General features: G+C 36.3%; 1 protein-coding gene across 2 annotated transcripts in view; it reads left to right on the top strand.

Annotated features, from left to right (window-relative positions):
• Positions 1 to 9,914: 9,914 nt before the first annotated feature.
• LURAP1L (leucine rich adaptor protein 1 like) overlaps positions 9,915 to 20,286 on the top strand; it is a 51,784-nt gene continuing 41,412 nt past the window's right edge. The window contains exons 1-2 of one of the 2 annotated variants that reach the window (XM_001365767.3): positions 9,915 to 10,052; positions 10,427 to 10,743. In XM_001365767.3, the coding sequence (XP_001365804.2) occupies positions 10,046 to 10,052; positions 10,427 to 10,743 (324 nt within the window). In that variant the 5' untranslated portion in view covers positions 9,915 to 10,045. Of the gene's footprint in view, positions 10,053 to 10,421; positions 10,744 to 20,286 lie in introns of both variants that reach the window. The other variant, XM_007499570.2, reaches the window with a different exon arrangement.

Here is a 20,286-nt window from a genome sequence, read left to right as displayed (position 1 = left end):
AACAACAACAAAAGGAAATTGAATCCTGTGTAAATTTAATGACCAAGCTGGGCCTCAAAGAAGGGATGAGGAAATGGTTCTCCCTCCCTATTTTGCAAAAGCAAAAGAACTAGAATGTGGAAAATTACATAAATTGTCATACTCAGATGATGTGTCAGGAATCTATGCTAAATGACTTTCCACTACTACCTTTTTTTGAAAGGATGGTTTTCTGTATCATGGAGGAAGATGGATATGTTATATAAAAATGACAGTGGATGCAGAAGATATCTTAACAAATTTTTAAAGAAAATATCCACACTTCCTAGCTGTGTGACCCTGGGCAAATCACTTAGCCCCATTTGCCTAGCCCTTATCTTTCTGTCTTAAACTTATTAAGACAGGAAGTAATTTTTTTCATTGAAATAGTCAACTTGAATCAGGCACCTATCACACAGAACATGTTCTATCTCCAGGGCCAACACCTTTAAATAGGTCTCTCTCAGACCTGGAATACACTCTACTTCCTCCTTATCCCTATCTAGAGGAATCTAGGCCTTTCTCAAAGATCATCTCAAGTACTGCCTCCTACAGGAAGTCTCTACTAATATCTCCAGATAGTTCCATCTCTCCAGAATGAGGGATTTTGTATTAATTTTCTATAAACTAGTGGTTTCCCATGCTCTTAGCAGAAAATAAACCCCTTAAGAGTAAGAAGCTGTTTTGTTTATATTCCCATTGCCTGGCATGGTATCTGGCATACCACATGTGTTGAATGTTGAATATATGGGAGGGACATTAGATATACAATATGTCCAGGTAATGACATACCATATTTTATTAAGATTCTAATGTATTATATAATATAATGTCTGTAAACCTTGTAATGATGTTAACAAGTTCTGACATTTTATTCATTTCAAGGTTCATTGTTATAAGCATAGACCTGATTGAAACACTTTTGTTTTAAACTTCACAGCTATTGCTGACTTGCCAAATGAATATAATTAGAAAGCAGTAGCCACCTGTCCTTGATGACATAATTGTGACAATTAACCTTTATATAAGATGCAGAAATTTAATGGGACAAAGTGATTCATTAGATAAATCTTATCATGTCCCAGTCACATATGAATGAAATGGAATACTCGTTAGATAGCATCCTAACATCATTGTTTTGCCACTGGAAAAGTAAATCAGTGGCTTCCTGGATGGCCAGGACCCTTAGAATAGAATTATAAAATAGAAACTTCCTAAATTTCAACTCCCTAATAAATATTAGTTGGAAAGACAATGTTATTCCAGTGAATGGAATACTGGACTTGGGCAAAGTCCTACATTTGAAACCCAGTGCAGATACTTAGTAGCTCATTTTTCTGAGCCTTCAGACAAGGTGAAGTAAGAGGGAAAGTGTTCCACTTGAAGTCAGGAGATTTGGGTTCAGTTCCTGACTCTGAAATATACTAGGTATGTGATAATGGGCAAGTCATTCAGTCTTTCTTTACCTGAAAAAAAAAAAAAACAGACATAAGACTAGTGCTTCCATCTTTACCTGGTTATTATAAAGAAGACACTTCATTCATCTTAGAGCACTATAGAAATGCATCATTATTGTTACTTTGCATGGAGTTTCCACTTTTTTTCAGTTAATCTCAAAATACCTGGTTTGCTTTCATTCCATTCTTTTTTCATTCCATTCATTTTTTTCATTCAGTGCTTACTAGTCAAATAAATAATAGACAATGCAGTATGGTAGATAGCATACTTGATGTGAAATTAAGAAGATTTGGGTTTAAACCTCACTTCTAATACTTACTAGCTCAATGACCAAGATTCAGTTACTTCTCCTTTCTCAGTATGTTTCATAATCTGAAAAATATGAAGAAAAATACCTGTAGTATCTATCTTTCAGAGATATTATCTGGATCAAATGTGATTTGTATTTATCTTTATTATACTTATGTACACATTTATGTATTTACATATGTATTATTTTGCAGACTTTAGAGATCTATATATTGTTATTGTCCAATGAGAACTCCAAAGTGGTACCTGTATGATCAAATTTTCAGATATAAGCCCTGATAACAAAGAATTTGGAGATGTGATCAATCACAATTACTAGCCTTAATATTATCTCTCTGTAGATTCTAGACATACTGCTTTTCTTTGTACTCGTACAGAAAAACATGGGAGATTCTGCTCATATATCTGTGGTTGAATGGTTAAGAGAACTATCTACATCAGTACAGATTACAACCTATAAGTCTTTGCAAGTTAGCTGAGGATCTGAGAGGTCGAGTGCCTCATGCATAGTTACCCAGCTGTTAAATGTCGAAGGTAGGACAGAACCCACCAAGCCCTGAGGTTTGTCCTCCCTCTGAATCCAATACTTTCTCCTTATTCTCTCATATTTCTTTTAATATATAAGTACTTCACATGAAGCCAGTCCATTTTGATGCCACTGAATGCCCACACTGGTATTATTAGTGTGACCTTATGTCCAATATATCAGACCAGAATATAAAAGGAAAATACATGTTCAATTAATTTTGTTTAATGAACATCTAGTAAATTATGTGCCAAGTGTTGGCATGTGACAAAATTATACAAGTTATAGTCCTTATTTTCAGAAAATGTTCAGTGTAGTAATGATATAGAATACAAATACAAATAATGACAGTAAAAATGTATTAGTACAAACAAAGGTAAGGTACAAGAAAGAAAACATCATAATTGACCTGTCCTGTTTATGATCAGGGCTTCCTTACCTTTAATAATGTATGATCTTTAAGGTCTTTTAAATTATGTTTTGAAAAGAGATTGGTCAGGGACATTTTTATTATTGAACATATATTTAAGTGGGTAGTGTACTTGAAAAAAATTAAAACAAACTCCTTGGTGCATTTAAATCTATTGCACATACCTATAAGCTTCATTTCTCTATCAGACCTGGAATCATCCTTGCCACTTTCCCTGGAGAGCTCATATCAGCTAATGAAGGAACCCAACCTTCTTTTCACATTTGCCAGGCTTAGCTGTGAAACTACTATTCCCCAGGTCCATTACTGGGACTATTGGGAGGGATTCTGAGGTTGAGCAGTCAAGGGGAGCCAGTAATGAGAGGCTATGAAGGGAGAATGAAATCAGAGCAAGATTTGATAGGGATTGGCAAGGGGGGCAGGGAGGTGGATAAAGAAGACTTAGAAATCTGTGACCTATTTTTAGTATCAGCAGCTAAATCTCCTAGGGAAAATGTAAATGCCGATTACAAAAATTAATGAGATTTCAATCTTAATAATAAAATGTTTTGTGCTCAAGACAGGGAAGCACTATATGTAAATAAATGATTCTATGTGTTAGATACCATTTTATTGGTATTTTAGCTATTCATCTAAAGAGATCAGATAACCAAAGTGTCATATTGCTCCATGATTGAATCAGAAAGGACTTAGTGATTTCAGCAGGCATAGTGATCTTCTACTAAAAGGCAATGTAACTGGGGGGACAGAGAGCAATGTCTTGGGTATCAGGAAGCTCAGGTTGAAAGGCCTGCCTTGGATAACCCTGGGCAAATAACTTAATCTCTCAATGTACCAGACAATTCTTCTAATACTCTTAAGTTCCAAAGGAATTGTAGAAATGAATAGATTGTGAGAATCTCCACCTTAATATTTCCCCATATAGAAAAACAAATCACATATCCATTGAAAATCTTTCTGCTATTCTCTGACATCATGTATTATTTTATGTATTATTTAGGCAAGTGGGCAAAGGCAATGGAACAGAGAAAGATACAAGAACTGCAAGAACTTATCCTTTTAAAACTAGTGCTCAAAAATAATTATTTAAGAGGCAGCATGAATGTAAAGCATGTGACTTTTAGTCAGAGAATCTGAATCAAATTTCCACTTTATTTGCTACCCATGGAACATGGACTCCAACCTTTCTAGGCCTCAGAGCCTCATCTGCAAAAAGAACTTTGTTGTTCAGTCATATTTACTCTTGGTGACCCCATCTGGGGTTTTCTTGGCAAATAGAGCAGTTTGTCATTTCATTCTCCAGCTCATTTTACAGATGAAGAACTGAGTCCAACAGGGTTCAGTGATTTGTCAAGGGTGGGTCATACAGCTAATAAGTGTCTGAGTGTGAATTTGAACTCACTAAGATGGATCTTCCTGATCCCAAGTCCAGTACTCCTATGTGCACTGTGTAGCTGCCCCAGAAAGAACAGGTTCACCTAAAGGGCCTCTGAGTTTCCTTCATGTCCCAGATCTCTGATCCTATGAAGTTAACATAAATCAAACAACTACCCTCTAAGGACTTGATTACCACTGAGACTTTTTACCTTTCCTTTTATATTTTTATTTTATTGATTTTGTTTTCCCCTTACAGGAAGTTCAGGGAGCAGATGCCTGGGTTAGGTTCTCCCTTGCTCCCTTGAGTTCTGTGCCCATAATAGTTGGGAATGCTTCAGAGTTTCAGTCAGTGCCAAAGAGAAGGGGGAGTGCCTTTCTTCTTTTAACCACAGACCCTGAAGAGGATTAAGGAGTGGCTGTTATCCACTCCACATGAAGTCTTGCTAAGACCACTTTTACCATAAGAACTGTGCCTTGTGACGAGGAGTATTCTAAGTGTGGAATGTTTGAAGCATGCATTACATCAGCCTGTTTGTCTGACTGAAACAACTAAAAAAACTTCCCTCAGAGTGTAGCAATGTCCTTCCTTAATTACTAACAGGGGTTTCTGTTGAACAAAAAAATAAAAAAATTAAATAAAAAAACAACATTTTCTTTATTATTCTTATTATTGTAATTGTTCTTGTTCATAATAATAAACAGATACATTTATACTACTCTTTGTGAGTTATCAGTTTACATAAAATATCCCATTTGATTTCTATTATGTTTGTCAGCCAAGAAATTTACCTCAACTATTGTCATTCCCATCTATAGGCTGATTGATCCAGAATTCCAAGGCATACCAAAGGCCATCTAGTCCAAATTCTCATTTTCCAAATGAGAAAACAGGATCAGATAATTAAAGAGACTTAAGTGTCAGGTACAGAGCTGTGATTTATTTGGCAGCACTCTGCTAGTAAGAGGCAAAAATCTGTCTTGACTCTAAAAGTTCTTTTGATCACCTACTATCTTTACGAAAAGTATGGATTATTTCTTCTAGCTTTTCCCAAACTTTGGGATGAGGGGTGGGGCAGGAGACAAAGAGGGTATTTAGGTTTTTCTGCTTCTGCTGACTTTATTTTGCATCAGTTTATGTGTCTTCCCATGCTTTTCTTTATTCCTTATATTGATCATTTTGTATGTGTATAAATGGAGATTGATTTCTAATGAGCATTTAATAAATCTCCTAAAATAGAATATTTTTATTAAGATTTAATTTTAACTTTTACAATGTCACAGTAATACCACAGTGTTATTTTAAAATATCAAGGAATCCATATGTACACTGAACATTGACATTATGTCATTAGATATTTACTCAATCACCAGGTACAAATAGAATCATGCAGAAAGTCATCCAGTATTTTTAGTATAAAAATTTTTAGTATGAAAAACTCCAAAAGCTTAAATAGAGAAGGTCCCATTACTGAAAGGACTTTTACTCACCTAGTGATTCATTAATCCTTTAAATTATAACACATAATTGTGTTTTGTGTCATCATATATTGTGTAGACATTATATGATATATGTTATTAATCACAATTTATATTAAATACGAAAACTATTAATTCTTAACTGTCTTATTAGAAAGTATTTAATATGAAAAGTCATAAATATTCCCCCTCTAAAAAATATACCTAAATTCCAATATGAAATCAGTCAAATGGCATAGATGTTTGTTTTGCTTTGGTTTGGTTTTTAAGAGAGGAATTCTTCCTCAAGCCCCTCAAATCTTCTGTAACCAAAAAAAAAAAAAAGAGTCCTATGAAGTTTATCTACTTATATTGCCATGAATAGTGTGAATAATGAGTATGTACTATCCCCACTGAAATTTTTTGTGATTTCACAGAATAAAATTTTAAAAGACTCTATTTAAATGAATAAAACCATTATATATTGTCATACTACATGCTTACTTTTTGTTAACTCTTACTTTCTGTCCTAGTAACAAATTTAATACAGAAGGGCAAAAGCTAAACAAACAAGATTAAATGACTTTGCCCAATGTCACATTAGGAAGTGTATGAAGTCAAATTTGAACCCAGATCCATGAGACTTCAGGCAAAGCACTCTATCCACTGTGCCACTTTTTAACAGTATTTGTTTACTGGAAAAATCATATTTAATATTTGAACAAACTATTTTTAAACCAATTAAATTTAGTTTGTAATATAATTCAGTTCAATTCAGCAAATATTTGTATTGTTTCAGTAACTATGTTTAGATTGTTTTCCTGCTATTGTTGACTTCACGTTGAATCAGCTGATATGCCTTCCCATGCTTCTCTTTATTCCTCATATTGATTATTTCTTATAGCACAATAATGTTCTGTTATATTCTGAATATACCATTAATTTGTTTAGCCATTTTCCAGTTACAATATTTTATTTCTAGCCCTTTGCTACTACAAAAATGTCTATAAATAATTTGGCAAATATAGTGCCTTTATCTTTGATCATCTTGATATATACCTGGTTGTGGTATCTCTGGGTTAAAGGATATGGACATCTTAGTCACTTTCTTGTTATAATCCTCAGTTGCTTTCCAGAATGATTGGATCACCAAAAATGCTTTATTGAACCAACCTTTTAACACTGCCCCTCCAATACTGACTCTTTCCATATTTTTGTATCTTGGTTCATTTATTCAGATGTCAATAAGCATTTATTAACTATCTGCTATGTACAAAGAACTAGGCACTAAGAATTCTAACATAAACCCAAACAAAGAAAAACAAAAACCAACCCAGCTCCTGAGCCTTCAAGGAGTTTCCCTTTTACTGGACTCTACAAATTTTCAAACCTTAGAGCACTATACAAATATTACTACTTCATTAGTAAAGATAATGCTTTTCTATGCAGGCTATAGTTTTCTTACTTCATCTAGTTGTACCATTGAGAAATAGTTAAGAAGAGAAGTAAGGTTTTTCTGATCTTGGAGCTCCTGACCTTAGAAACTAGATAGACCTAGAACATAAATAATAATAATATAAAATAGAATACTTATAATAATAAAAGAAGTACAAGATACTTTGAAAAAGTTGTGGCATTTCTATTGCTGGTTGGGGAGATTAAAGTAGGCTTAATGGAATAAATAGGAACTGAACTGGACTTTTGAAGGACAGAGAAAATTTTAATAAATAGATTTTTTTTTAAATGCAGGCTTGATATATGTTTTTCTATAAATCCACCTATCAAAATTTGATACTGAAACCTCTTCTTCTGTAACTGATTCAAGACTGAAATTGCCCTATGATTTAATATAAAAATATTTATCAAGTGTCTATTATGTCCTAGATACTGTTTTAAGCATTGGGGATACACTTATAAGCAAGAAAGACTGCCTACCTTGAAGGAGTTTACATTTTAAAGGGTAAACCAGTACATAAAGAAGAAACGAAAAAGAGAAGGAAATTAGAAAGCTGGGTGGTGATCAAGAAGTAGCATACAGGACAAGATAAGAAGAAAACTCATCTAGTGGAATCCATGGTTCTAGGGGCAGAGTGGAAAGATAGAAAAATTATGAGGATGGCCACTGTTCAGGTAGTATGGATTAGAAATGGCCAGGAAACACTGCAGGGTCCTGGTCCTTTTAGGATAAGGCAAAAGCTTTCCATTGAGAGTCTAAGATTTCAGGGAAAGAGTCTAAAGTAGTAAACTACTATCCATTGACATATCAATATGAATTTGGGAAACTGTTAAGCTCTAAAGCACTATAGAAATGAGGCATTGCTACCATTACCCTTTTGTATGGACTGCTCTATCATAGAGCTAGAATTGTCTTCTACCTCAGTCCACTGAAGTCTTTTTTGAACAAGAGACAGATAGATCAGGAATGCTAAAAGCAATAGATCTATTTTATAGGTACATTTTAACCCACCCAAGAGAAAACATAAAGCTTAACTTGAGATATCCAAGGGCGGGAACACATGAAACTAAAGTCCAGGATAAAGGGATTAGGCCAGAAGATTCATCCATATCTTAGTCATCAAAAGGCAAGATGCAGGACCTCATGTCAGTGGGTTAGTGTGGTCTTATAAGAAGTCATCTTCCAAACCTGCTACACTCAGGTTATATTAAGCTTTTCTTTCATGTTTTCTGACTGACAAGTGAGGAACCTGGACACTTTGTTACTTTCCTACCAGAGCAGTTCAATTATATAAGTACAAGGGGCATGAATTTCATTGAGAGAGAGGTGATTGCCAGCCTCTTGTATCTTTTTTGTTTTCCATCTTTGATATATAGCCAGGGAAACACCATGGATTGGCCAGCATCCCCTATTCTAGAAGCATGAAGCAAGGAAGATTCTTATATAAAAGACCCTAGAGAAAAGCAAGGTTGTGTCAGAGGAGGAGTGGGAGGCAGTAGGGAGGTTCAGTCTAGAGAGGAGGCAGCCAGTTACAGTAGCATCAACAACAAACTATACCCTAAAAATAAGAGAAGTTTTTGGATCTAACTTAAAACCACTTTTTGGTTTTCCAATTTGGGATAAGGCATGTAGCTGCATCATTAAGATTTAGTTTTGTTCTCTAATTCCTTAAAGAGTGCTTCTTTAAATGAAAATTGATTCAGAATTATCACCTAAATACATTCCAGTTATTTTTATTTTTTAGAATGAGAACTTCTCTTCCTAGCATAAAGATTTCTAGTATGTTCATTAATAATCACCCCGACTAAATAAATGCTATAAAATGGGTCTATATTTTCTAGATTTAGAAGTTTGCTAAGGAAACTGTGCCAAACATATATCCTAGGCAATGAGGATAAAAGTGAAAAGCTTCATCAATGTCAATGGGACTGGATCCCAAGCAAGACCAGAAATTCAAATATTCATTTGTTTCCATTAAGTTAAATAACCTATTCATTGAAAAACCCCAATGAAAATAAAATTATTTCTAGTGTTTGGGGTGAAAACATTCTAACTATTTAAATACTGACAAAGTCTGACTGTCAAAATACCATATTATTTCCAAATGCTAATAGCTGAGTCAATTCAGTGGTCTTACTTTGTGAAACTTTCTCAAGTGCTACCGAGTAGCAGAGCTAACTAAAAAGTCTTTAGTCAAACTAGCAAAGAAAATCTAACAACTTTTCAATGAGGTTTTTTTAAAGCTGTTTTTTTCTCTTATTGAATTTATACATATATACTAATGACATTTCAGGGTTTAGGTAAACCACAATATCGTATTTTTTTGGCTGCTGTAATGAACTTAAAACATTTAGTAGGAGGCTTGCCATTCTGTATAGTAAAACTGTTTATTTTTGTTCTTTTTTTTTCTTCTTTTTAACATAAAATGATTTGGCAGTATCTCAAACGCTGGACTTTCTTTTCTTCTTTGCTGGATAGTGACATACCTTAACTGTCAGGTGACTTTATCCCTTTAACTTGGGATACTTTTTAAAAGTGTAAGGTAAAAGACGACCCTGTCAGAGAGCACCAAACATAATGCTCATATGAGAGACTTCCTTTAAATGTGGCGCCAGTGTTGCCTTACGACCAGTAGGGTTAGAACAATTGGAGTTGCTCTTTTTGTCTGTGATCTACGGTACAAGGGTTGGCTCTCCTTTGGTCCACCTGCCAGTAGGGTTTAAAGTTTCCGAGGATCGGAGAAACACAATGACTTGGATCAAACTGTCCAAAGGAGAAGGAGTCTAGTCCTGTTAACTTCCAGGAAGCAGTTAAACTCCAATTATGCTGAATATCTCTTTTTAATGCATATGTACACACGACCGGCTTTCTCAGTGACCAGATTTCTGAGCATACAGGATAAAACAGAAAACTTGGAGACATGTGGTTGGAAAATGAAACAATCCAGGAGTGTTACTACATCATTATATTGTTGCCGTGTTGTTGCAGATGGGCTGTCAGTGAACACTGAAATTATATGAATGGTTAGTTATCGGGATTTTTCCCCCCAAAAGATAAACCTGCTTTTATTTATTCATATTTTTTCTGTAGTCGCAATTGTCTACTTTCAGTGGGTGGCCCCCCAAAATGCAACTTTATAATAATTATGAACTATTTTCAGATGAACCACTGCCTCTAGTTAGCTGTGGTCCCTACTCCAGTTTGCTGCCTGTGTGAATCTCAAGAGGCTAATACTAGACTATGAAAAGGACGATGAACTCTGCATGCCGCGGTTAGATACAGAGGATAGGAGGAAATCTGCTGCTCCTGCTGCCGCAGCTTGCAAAAGCTGCAGCTCCCTTTAATCAGAAGAGCCTGGAGTGTGTTCTATTTAATTTTTTTTTTTTTTTAAGAAAAGAAGAAGCCATGGAAGAAAGCCCACTGCCAGACCTGAGAGACATCGAACTGAAGCTTGGGCGTAAAGTACCTGAGAGCCTGGTACGGTCGCTCCGTGGGGAGGAACCGGGCAGGGACCGAGACAGAGACAAGGACAAGGACAAGGACCAGGGCAGGGGGTGCAGCAGTAGCAGCAACAGCAGCAGTAACAGCTGCAGCTTGTCTCCTTCTTCATCCTCCTCTTCTTCGTCCTCCCCAGCCTCTGGCTCGCCTAGACGTAGCAACTCCAGTGCCCTGGAGAGACTGGAAACCAAGCTACATCTTCTCAAGCAGGAGATGGTGAGTAACGTGCTGCGCTCCCGCAGCAGGCAGGGCCAGGTTGGGCCAGAGGAGTAGGGGTGCCATAAGGGTGAAAGAAGGGAGGAGGACTGTATGACAAGTGTCGGGATCTAAGCGGGGTAGAAGGGAGGGGGTTTCAAGGAAGGAAGAAATGGAGGGAGAGTGTGCGTGATGGGAGGGAGGGAAGGAGAAAAGAATGAAGGGAGGGAAGCTACTGCCTAAAGCTCTTGTTTACACATAACTTTGCTCGGTCAGAGTTCGCTCCAGTCGCAGCCAGATCCTGCTCTTCCCTGTATACTTAGGGATAGAGCTGTCACTGTGCGTCTAGGTTTTTTTTTTTTCCTGCTCCTCCTCCTTCCCCTCCCCCACTTCTGCTCCTCTGGACTCCGCTCTACATCACAGGCGAATTGTTTATTTACATAATAATTAAAGAAGGAAAAGAGGAAAGAAAGAAAACTAGAAAAAAACCTAGGAAGCTGTGTGGCTTTCTGAAAAGAGCAGCAACCCTTGGACTAGGGAAGATCTTGAAGCAGAAAAGGACCTTTCAAGACTGAATCCAAAATCCCCATTTTACAGAGAAGGAATTTGAGATCTTGGGATCACATAGGATTAATGGGATTAGAGAATTTTAAATTGTCAGAGTTTTTAGAGATGGCGTTCACATCCATGTCCTCCTCCCTTCATTTTACTGAAGAGGAAACTGAGGCTGAGAGAAGTCTTAGGATCATAGGTTTTGAGCTGAAAGGGACTTTAGAGGTCATGAAGTTCAACTCCTTCTTTTGATAGATGAGGATACTGGGGAGCCTAGAAACATTTAGGGAATTTCTCAAGGTCACACAGGAAGTAACTAAGCCAGTATTTGAGTCTCTTGGCCTCCAGAAGACTACCAATCCAGTATTCTTGACCTTACAGCTGGCTGTTTGGGTTTACCATTTGCTAGTTGTTGACATGCTCCTTGCTCTCCCTAGGGTCTCAGTTTCCTCTTTTATAAAATGAGAGGTGGGTTCAGTGACCTCTGAGATGCCATCTATCTCTAAATCTCAGATCCTTTGAAGGGGCTGAGGTAGGTAATCTATCAACTCTTTCTAGGTCTGGTAGTTTGAAACTTGGTGACCTTGGCAAGTTACTCTCTCTGGACTTCAGTTTCTCGCATATGTAAGAGGAAGAATTTGTTAGGTCAGATGACATGCAAAGGCTCTCCTTAATTTGACATGTGATTTTTGGGGGGAGACTGCATCAGGTAGTGTACAGTTGCATTGCCAGAAGTTGTATTACTCCTGCCAATCAGATGTAATGGCCCCTAGTCTTCCCCAGTTTTGGGGAGGTGGTGGCCAGGTGCCTGGGGCTTAGTGCAGCAGCAGCTGCAGTTTCTCCAGAGGCTCTCACTTCCCGTGATCCTTCACAGCTGGATTTTAAAACAGTGGCCCCATGGGGTCATAATAGACACTTTGAACTGCTTCTCCAACCTCCTCCCCAGCTGTGTATAAGAGGCATCACGTGACTGGCATCTTTGATCCTGGGAAGCAGGTGATTTCCAGACCTAGTGAGTCTTTCTGGCGTCCTTAGCTCCTCCCTCCCCGTCATCTGCAGTATACATTTGTGGTCACTGATTTGGCAAATGTTAACCCAGTAACTCAATACCCAGGAAAGCTTAGCACGGGTGCATGAGGAAAAAAAAGAAAGAAAAGAAAAAGAAGAAGAAATTAAATGAAAAGCAACTGGTCTGTGAGCAAGTCTTCTTTCTTTGCCAGATCAGGCTTTCATCAAGGGGGAGAAGCTCAGAGTAGCAAGAGTGTGGTGTCATGGGGGGTGAGGGGTGTTGGAGGGAGCTGGGCAGCAGGAGGGATTCACTTGACTGATTTTGGAGACTCTAGAGGACTGGGCAGTAAAACAAACCAGCCAGTTGTGTTTACTAAGTTCCTGTCTTAATACACTTTCAAGAGCTTTGGTAGACAGCTAAACATCTTGAAGTTACCATAGCAAACAAAAAGAAGAGCCAATCTTTTAAGGTCACATGCTGACTCAAAACTTCAAGTCTACTGTCTACACAAGTGCTTCCCGTTGTTACATTTAAGTCTACAAGGGAAAAAAATTAAAAACCCAGCTCTCTTGAGGATATTCTAGCAGAAAAGCAATAGAAAGCTTTAACCTAGATTTTGCTCCCCAATTAATGAGGATAAAAAAAATTATGAGATCCACAATAAACAAATTTTTATGCAAGGAATTAGCTTATAACATCCTACAGTTTTTGCTGTAATACTATATATGAGTAATACTTTTCTCAAAATGACCCAGCAAAGTATTTTCAAATAAAAAATAATAATTATCAATGTGCATCCCCTCCCCCCCTTTTTTTTTCCAAGTAGAAGATATAGAAATTCAGTTAGGTTGAAAGTACATGAACTACACTTGGACATATCCATCTGGCTGGGAGTCCATTGTTCTACCCCCATGGTTGAGCTGCCCTTTGTCTTCCCCTACAGTAATGATATTTATCATCATGTCTTGAGGATAATATTTCTGTATGTATCCATATATCATAGATTCTTATTTAATAGTTCAACTTAAGAACACTTAATAAGTTGACATTATAGGCAATCAATTCTAGGATCTGAAAGTTTATCAGTGGGGTGATGACATGGAGTACATGCTATTTCTACCTTTTTAGTGTCAGGACAAAAGTGAAAAAAGGAAAAACAAAATCTAGGGAATGTCAATGAAATAGTTAAAGATCCTCATATATTCTACCATTTTGCTTTTATGTGCCATTAAGATATTTTCCCTAAACTAATTTGTGTCATATAGTCTCGTCACTTTAAAGCTTTAATCACCTACTATATTTTCTGTGTGGAGTTTATTTATAAATGGACTAAGGAGAAATATAATATTGATGTTGAAGCCAATGGCTCTATGTCCATCTATGAAGTGACTTTCATTTGGAGCAAATTTCAAGCAACCCACTAAGAATTTGTTAAGCATGCTAAATTGTAGGAGGCAAAATGAAAAACAGTTTCTGCCTTCAAGGAGATTACATACCTCTTGGGGTAGAGAAGAAGGTAGATACATAAGTAGAAGGCCTAAGGAAAGATGTTTTTGTAGGACAAATTAGTGGAATTGAGCCCTTGAAAGTTGAAGAATCTAAGAAATAAGGATGATGCAAAAGCTCATTCTAGGTATGTGATATCTTGGATAAAAACATGAAAGTGAAGTTTGGAATGCTGAATATAAGAAATAACAAATAGAGCATTTAAGTTGGAACAGAAAATACATATGGGATGGAGAGTGGTCTGAAATAGGTTTAGAATGATAGGAAGGAACTGAAATGTGAAGTGCTTGAAGTACCAAATTGGAGAGTTGGTAGAGGCAATGGGGAACTAATGAGATTCTTAAGGAGATGAGTGATTTAGAGATGTGTTTTAGAAAGATTATTTTGGCAGCTGATGTGACAGCACATAGCAGTTACTTAATAAATGTTTATTAAAAAAGGAATAGGAAAAAATATCTATTTTCCTCAGAGTTTGTGATTCTTTACTATTGCTGTTATGTTTTCATGGCTACCACCATTGTCCTGACTGTCATCATTCTTCTCATGTGTGGCTAACTACTCTAAGAATATAGTTGATTCTCTGGCCTCAGTTTTGTCCATTCTCAATCCCATTTTCACCCTACCCACTACCATACTGATTTAAAATATTTTCATCCTATTTTTCTGCTCAAAACTAAGAGTGTCTCCCCATTCAATCTGTAATATTAAATCCATACTTCTCTGCCTGGCACTCATTTAACCTACCTTAAGTAAACCAAATTTTTTCATTATTCTACAATATAGACTTTGTATTCCAGTGAGACCAGAGTCAGAATCACAGAATATCAGCTTGATAAGGGCCTTCTCCAGTTCTTCCTGTTCATATTGGCCTTTGTCTGAATTTCTGTTGTATTTATAGCCAGCATCTCTCATTCAGATAGGAAGATCATAAAATCTCTGGGATATATGCAACAGCATAAATGCCTTTTTAATAATTGTTTGAATATCAGTGTCAATAAATCAAGGAGATACATACTTGATAAAATGCATATTAATTGACTTGTTGATTTATTAATTGATTTGAATTTAATTCCAAATATGATAAGAGCTAAAAATAACTGTTGTAGAACAGCCTGTGTGCCCCATTGGTACCCTCATTATGTCAAAAGAAATCAAGGAAAGTCTTAGTGTATTTGGTAGACACCCTACAGAAAACTTATGGGAGGATATAGACAAGAATCTCACAAGTTAGGTAAGCATAGATAAGGATCTACATTGTTGTACATAATACTCTCATCAATGAAATCACATATTCATTGAAGTATTTAATTATTCTTACATAAAGTATTCAATATTGAGCATTTGACTATAAGGGCAATAATTGCATTAGTCATGATGAAAATACAATTTAATATACACAATTAGGTAATTTGAGGAAAATATCTGAAAACCACCATAAAATTACAATGTAAAAGTATTTAAAAAACTCTGTAAAATTTCAATTTGAATAACTAATGGATTTCAAAAACAAACTATTAATTACCTGTATAATTACTTATTTAAGATGAGTTAAATCTTATCCAAAAACTATTTATTGTTTTTGTAATTGCTATTGCTCTAACACAGGTATAGTTAGAAAAAGAGGGAGAGGAAGAACATATATATTTTCATATATATGCATTTCTCAGGTACAAATGCAATGTATATACAGAATATGAGGTTGTCATTAATCCTTTATAAAAGGATTATTTATTTCTAGTATTAATTCATTTTTTAAAAGGAACTTAATTAGCTTGATCAGCAGCTATATGAAAAAGCAATACAATTGTTTTTATGAATTACAATTGATACATGTGTGTTTTTGCGCTAGATCTTTGATTTTATTACTGATAGAGAGTATAGTCCTAAATGCCAACTTTTAATATTTCTTTTTAAACCCCTATCTTCTCTCTTAGAATCAATATGGTGTATCCTTCAAATGCAAAAGAGTAGTAAGAGCTAGGCCATGGGAATTAAGTGACTTGCCCAGGGTCACATAGGTAGGAAGTATCTAATGAGGTCATATTTGAACCCAGGGCCACCCATCTCTAGTACTGGCTCTCAGTCCACTCAGTCACCTAGCTGCCCCATCAACCATGAGTCTTTTTTTTTTACCTTCCTTCTTGGAATCAATACTGTGAATTGATTCCAAGGCAGAAGAGTGGTAAGGGCTAGGCAATGGGGATTAAGTGACTTGCCCAGGGTCACACAGTTGGGAAATATCTGAGGTCAGGTTTGTACCTAGGACTTCCTGTCTCCAGGCCTGGCTCTCAATCCACTGAGCTACCCAGCTGCCCCTCCCCCCAATCAACCTTTAATCTTAATTGGTTTAGAAAAAAAATAGAGTGCTACTGTATTTTAACAAGCACTTGCTATTACTCAGACTCAGTGGTTTCAGAGACGTTGTCTATTTATTCAAACTTTGCTTTTCTACTTTATTTGTAAATAAATCTTCAGTTCTCCAATCTGTACAACTTTCTGTCAAATGATACTTGTCTCAACAACTTTAATAACTAGTTGTCTTCAATGGACATTTTCTAAATTGTCAATATCCATAAAACATGATACATGCAACTGAACACTATACTATTAATATGATATTACCAGGATATATTACCTCTTTCATTCTGGACCCTATACATCTTTAATGTAGTCTAAGATCACATTTACTATTTTTGTTTACATACTGCACTGTTGAGAGGCAGCTTGTTATAGTGTATTGAGTGTTGGCCTGGAAATCAAGAAGACCTAGTAGATTCAAATTCTGCCACCAATAAATTCTAGGTATGTAACTAGGAAGATTCTTTTGATCCAGACAATTGTTTCAGGCTAAAAGTTCCTGGAAGGTCTCTGGATGGCCCAGAAATTCCAGAATAGTTGAAAAGATAATAATACTTTAAAAATAATGTTAGATTGGTAATCATATACTAAATCGTGGTTCTTAAAGCAGAAATAATAAAGGTAAAGAGATAATTTAGTAAACAGATGGAAAATCTCTACAAAGTTATAACCTCTGGGGGGAAAATGCTAGATTCAGAAGACAATTCTCCAGTTTGTCCACAAGAATAGTACATTAGATTTTCTCAATTATTAGTTTGCTATAACCTAGGTAAAGTACAACATTTCCCTAATCTACCATCTAATAACCTTGTCCCCCCAAAAAGAGAAATTTTGTTTGGTCTGGGATGAGCTATTTTGTTTTGTTTTTTAAACCCTTACCTTTGATCTTAGAATCAATACTGAATATTGGTTCCAAAATAGAAGAGCAGTAAGGGCTAGGTGACTTGCCTAGGGTCACCCAGCTAGGAAGTATCAGAGTCCAACTTCGAAACCGAAGACCTCCCCTGATTTCAATTCCCTGAGCTACCTTGATGCCCCTGAGATGATCTATTCTTGATGAAGTCATTCTGGCTTTCAGTGATCACTGCTTCACATGCTAGATTTTTGCAAAACATTTATTGAATAAAACATTTGGCTTTTTGCTAGCTGGATACCTATAAATAATATTTATTAAGTTCAAATTATGTGCCAGGCATTATGCTAAACATTTCGGATACACATACAAATAAACAAATAATCCCTCCCCTCAGGGAGCTCACATTCTAATTGGAGAAGACAACTAAAGAGAAGTACTAGAAAGAAGAGATGAGGGTATATTCAGAAAAAGGTCTGGAAGTGGTCTCAGAATCTCAGACCCAGGAAAAAAGATATGATGAATGTCCATGCCCATTTGGAAGCTAAGGGGATCCACCAGTGGACTTCAGGATTTTAGTGGGAGGCTTTAGAACAATTACTGGTAAACAGAACACATGGTGAGGAAATAATTCAGAATCCAATTCAAGAACAAATCAAATGAGCTACAGTTTATAGATTTGCCCTTTTCCAGTCATGTACCACCTCCAATTCTCCGTGATCTTTCAAAGGTGACAGTGACAGCAGTTGTATCTACTAATTCTTTTAGGTACCTTAGAATGTAGTTTCTCTGGGTCCAGTGTGAATGTGTGTAAATTATAAATTTCATCATCTGCATGAAGTATCCAGGTTTTGTTTTCAAGTCTTAAAGTTTGTCAGCTTAATGCATATATGAGGTAAATGTTTTCTATATCCATTTGGTAGTATGTTCTTTCATAATCATGACCAGTGTAATGATCATTTTGTTTATTTTGCAGATGCAATTTTACTTAAAGCACATCTTGGAATAGTGTGGTTTAGCAATACTGCTTGGAAATTATAGTGCTCTGATGTATAGCAGTTAGAGATGAAATGGCCCCATTGAGCAAAAAAATGCTACGTGTATTTGATGAGGCAAAGAGACAGAGCCCCACCAGTCTCTGCAAACAGAAAGTACAGCTGTTAACCAAAGACAGACACCACCATATGTACTCAGTATGGAAACAAAACTGTTTGCCATAATTATGTGTCTGCCAGTCACTCATAACTAAGGGTAGAAATACCATAAGGCAGGGGCTCAAATGAAAAGCACAATGAAGTAAACACACGTTCACTATGTATTTGTAAGTGAATGATATATGAAAAAAAAAACATGAAATTTTAAGCTAAGAAGTCAGTAGAAATAAATTTGAGGAGGACATTATTCTACTAAGTCCATAGATTTCTATATCTGAAGAACTTCAGTTATACACAACTTAAATCTAACCACAGGCTTTATGACTATATAAAAGTCATCAATGGCACACATAGAAAGGATGCAAGGATTCACATGCCAATCACCTCCACTGACCACCTCCATTTATCAGCTGTCTGTTCTGTTCCCTGAATGCAGCATATTTGTGGTATGGCCCCAGGAAAAACCTAGCACCGCCATGGCTCTATCATTCATTCTGGTTGTTTCTGTCTAGTTTTACCTTCCTCCCACTGGGGAACCAATCATGCCTTGGCATGACTTCATCACCTACCACATTTCTCTCCTTTCAGGTCCCCCCCCCCTTTTTACTTTATATTGGGTTCTTGAGAGAAGGGAGGTGAAGGTATATATCATGTTACTTTCTTATGTTCCTTGTTTCCCAAAATGTTGGTCAAGATATTGGATTTCCTGCCTCATCTCTCTTTTCTCTAATTTATTGTCCACCTACCTGCCAAATTACTATCCCTAAAGCATATGTTGGATCTTTTCACTTTCCTGCTAAAGAAACTTCAGTGGCTCTATTTTAATTCTACTGGGATAAAATACAAATTCCCTGTTTAGCTATTAAGGACATTCACTGTCTAGCTCCAGACTGCCTTTTCAGATTAAGTACACATGATTTTCCACATATTATACTCTCTAGCCAAACTGCCTTTTTTCTTTCCCCCTCTTCTTATCACTCCAATTCCATCCTCATGTCTTTCCATTCTGGTTTTCCAGACCCCAGGCCCTGTGCGCTGTCCATTGTGCCACCTAGCTGCCTTATGTATGTATAACTATATGTATACATGATATATGTAGATGTAACATGCAAGATAATTTGGGAGGAGGTGCTAGCATAATTAAAGATCAGGAATAATCTCCTACATGTGGTGATTTCCCCAAAATAGAATATAAACTTCTGGAAGGTAGGAACTATTTTATTTTTTTCTCTGAGTCCTCTATGCCTGGCATAATACTTGGCACATAGTAGATACTTAATAAATATTTTTGGATGAGTAAAAAGAAACCAAACTTCACATTGCAATTTAAGAAAACCTACTATGGACATTCAGGCAAATGTCTGAGACCCATCACTCATTACTTTAGGCATGCTACCTAACACCAACCATTAGCACACCCACAGTAAATTGCACTGGCTCATATGCTCATCAACAGGTTGATAGTTTCATATTTTCATGACCTGGGCTCAAAGGAGTCTTACTTTTTTTGTAGGTAAAGTTGAGTAAAAAGTAATAGATTTCAAAGAGAAGCTAATAAAGGGTGTGGAAGGCAAGTCAGGTCAGGCTCAGAGGCCAGGAAGGGAGAAAAAGGAAGTGAGTAAGATATTGGAGCCTAAAGGTCTTAAACAATGAAATGATAATCAAATTCTGGAGGTGATGAGTTGATGTCTCTTCATCTAGTTTGGCTTTCATGATTTTCCTTAGCAACAGAACACATTTTGTTTTGATTTGTTTTTTTAAAAAAGAAGTTCACTTAGGTCTTTATTTGTGATGTTCTTTGGGTTTTTAAAACAATTTTATAAAGCTACAGAGTTTGTCTCGACAACTACAAATAAACAAAATGAGGAATTGAAATACAAATACAAGCATAACATCTGAACTTTATTTCTTTAGCTTGAGTGGATTTAGAGTTTGTTTACTCAGCAAGTCTGAACTAAGGATTTAGAGCTTGATGTTCCCTTCTCTACACATTGGCATATTGCACCATGTTGTTGTTTGGACTAGTTAAAACATTTAATAAGTATTGTAGAATATTAGTATTACCTTGGACTTGGGTTCTCAGTCAATTCATTCATTAACCATCACTAAGTGATGTAAAGAATGAACCATCT

This window comes from Monodelphis domestica, chromosome 7, assembly GCF_027887165.1.
Source record: "Monodelphis domestica isolate mMonDom1 chromosome 7, mMonDom1.pri, whole genome shotgun sequence".
Classification (NCBI taxonomy): Eukaryota; Metazoa; Chordata; class Mammalia; order Didelphimorphia; family Didelphidae; genus Monodelphis; species Monodelphis domestica.
Note: the sequence above shows the minus strand (reverse complement) of the source record. Positions and strands in the feature narration are given on the sequence as shown.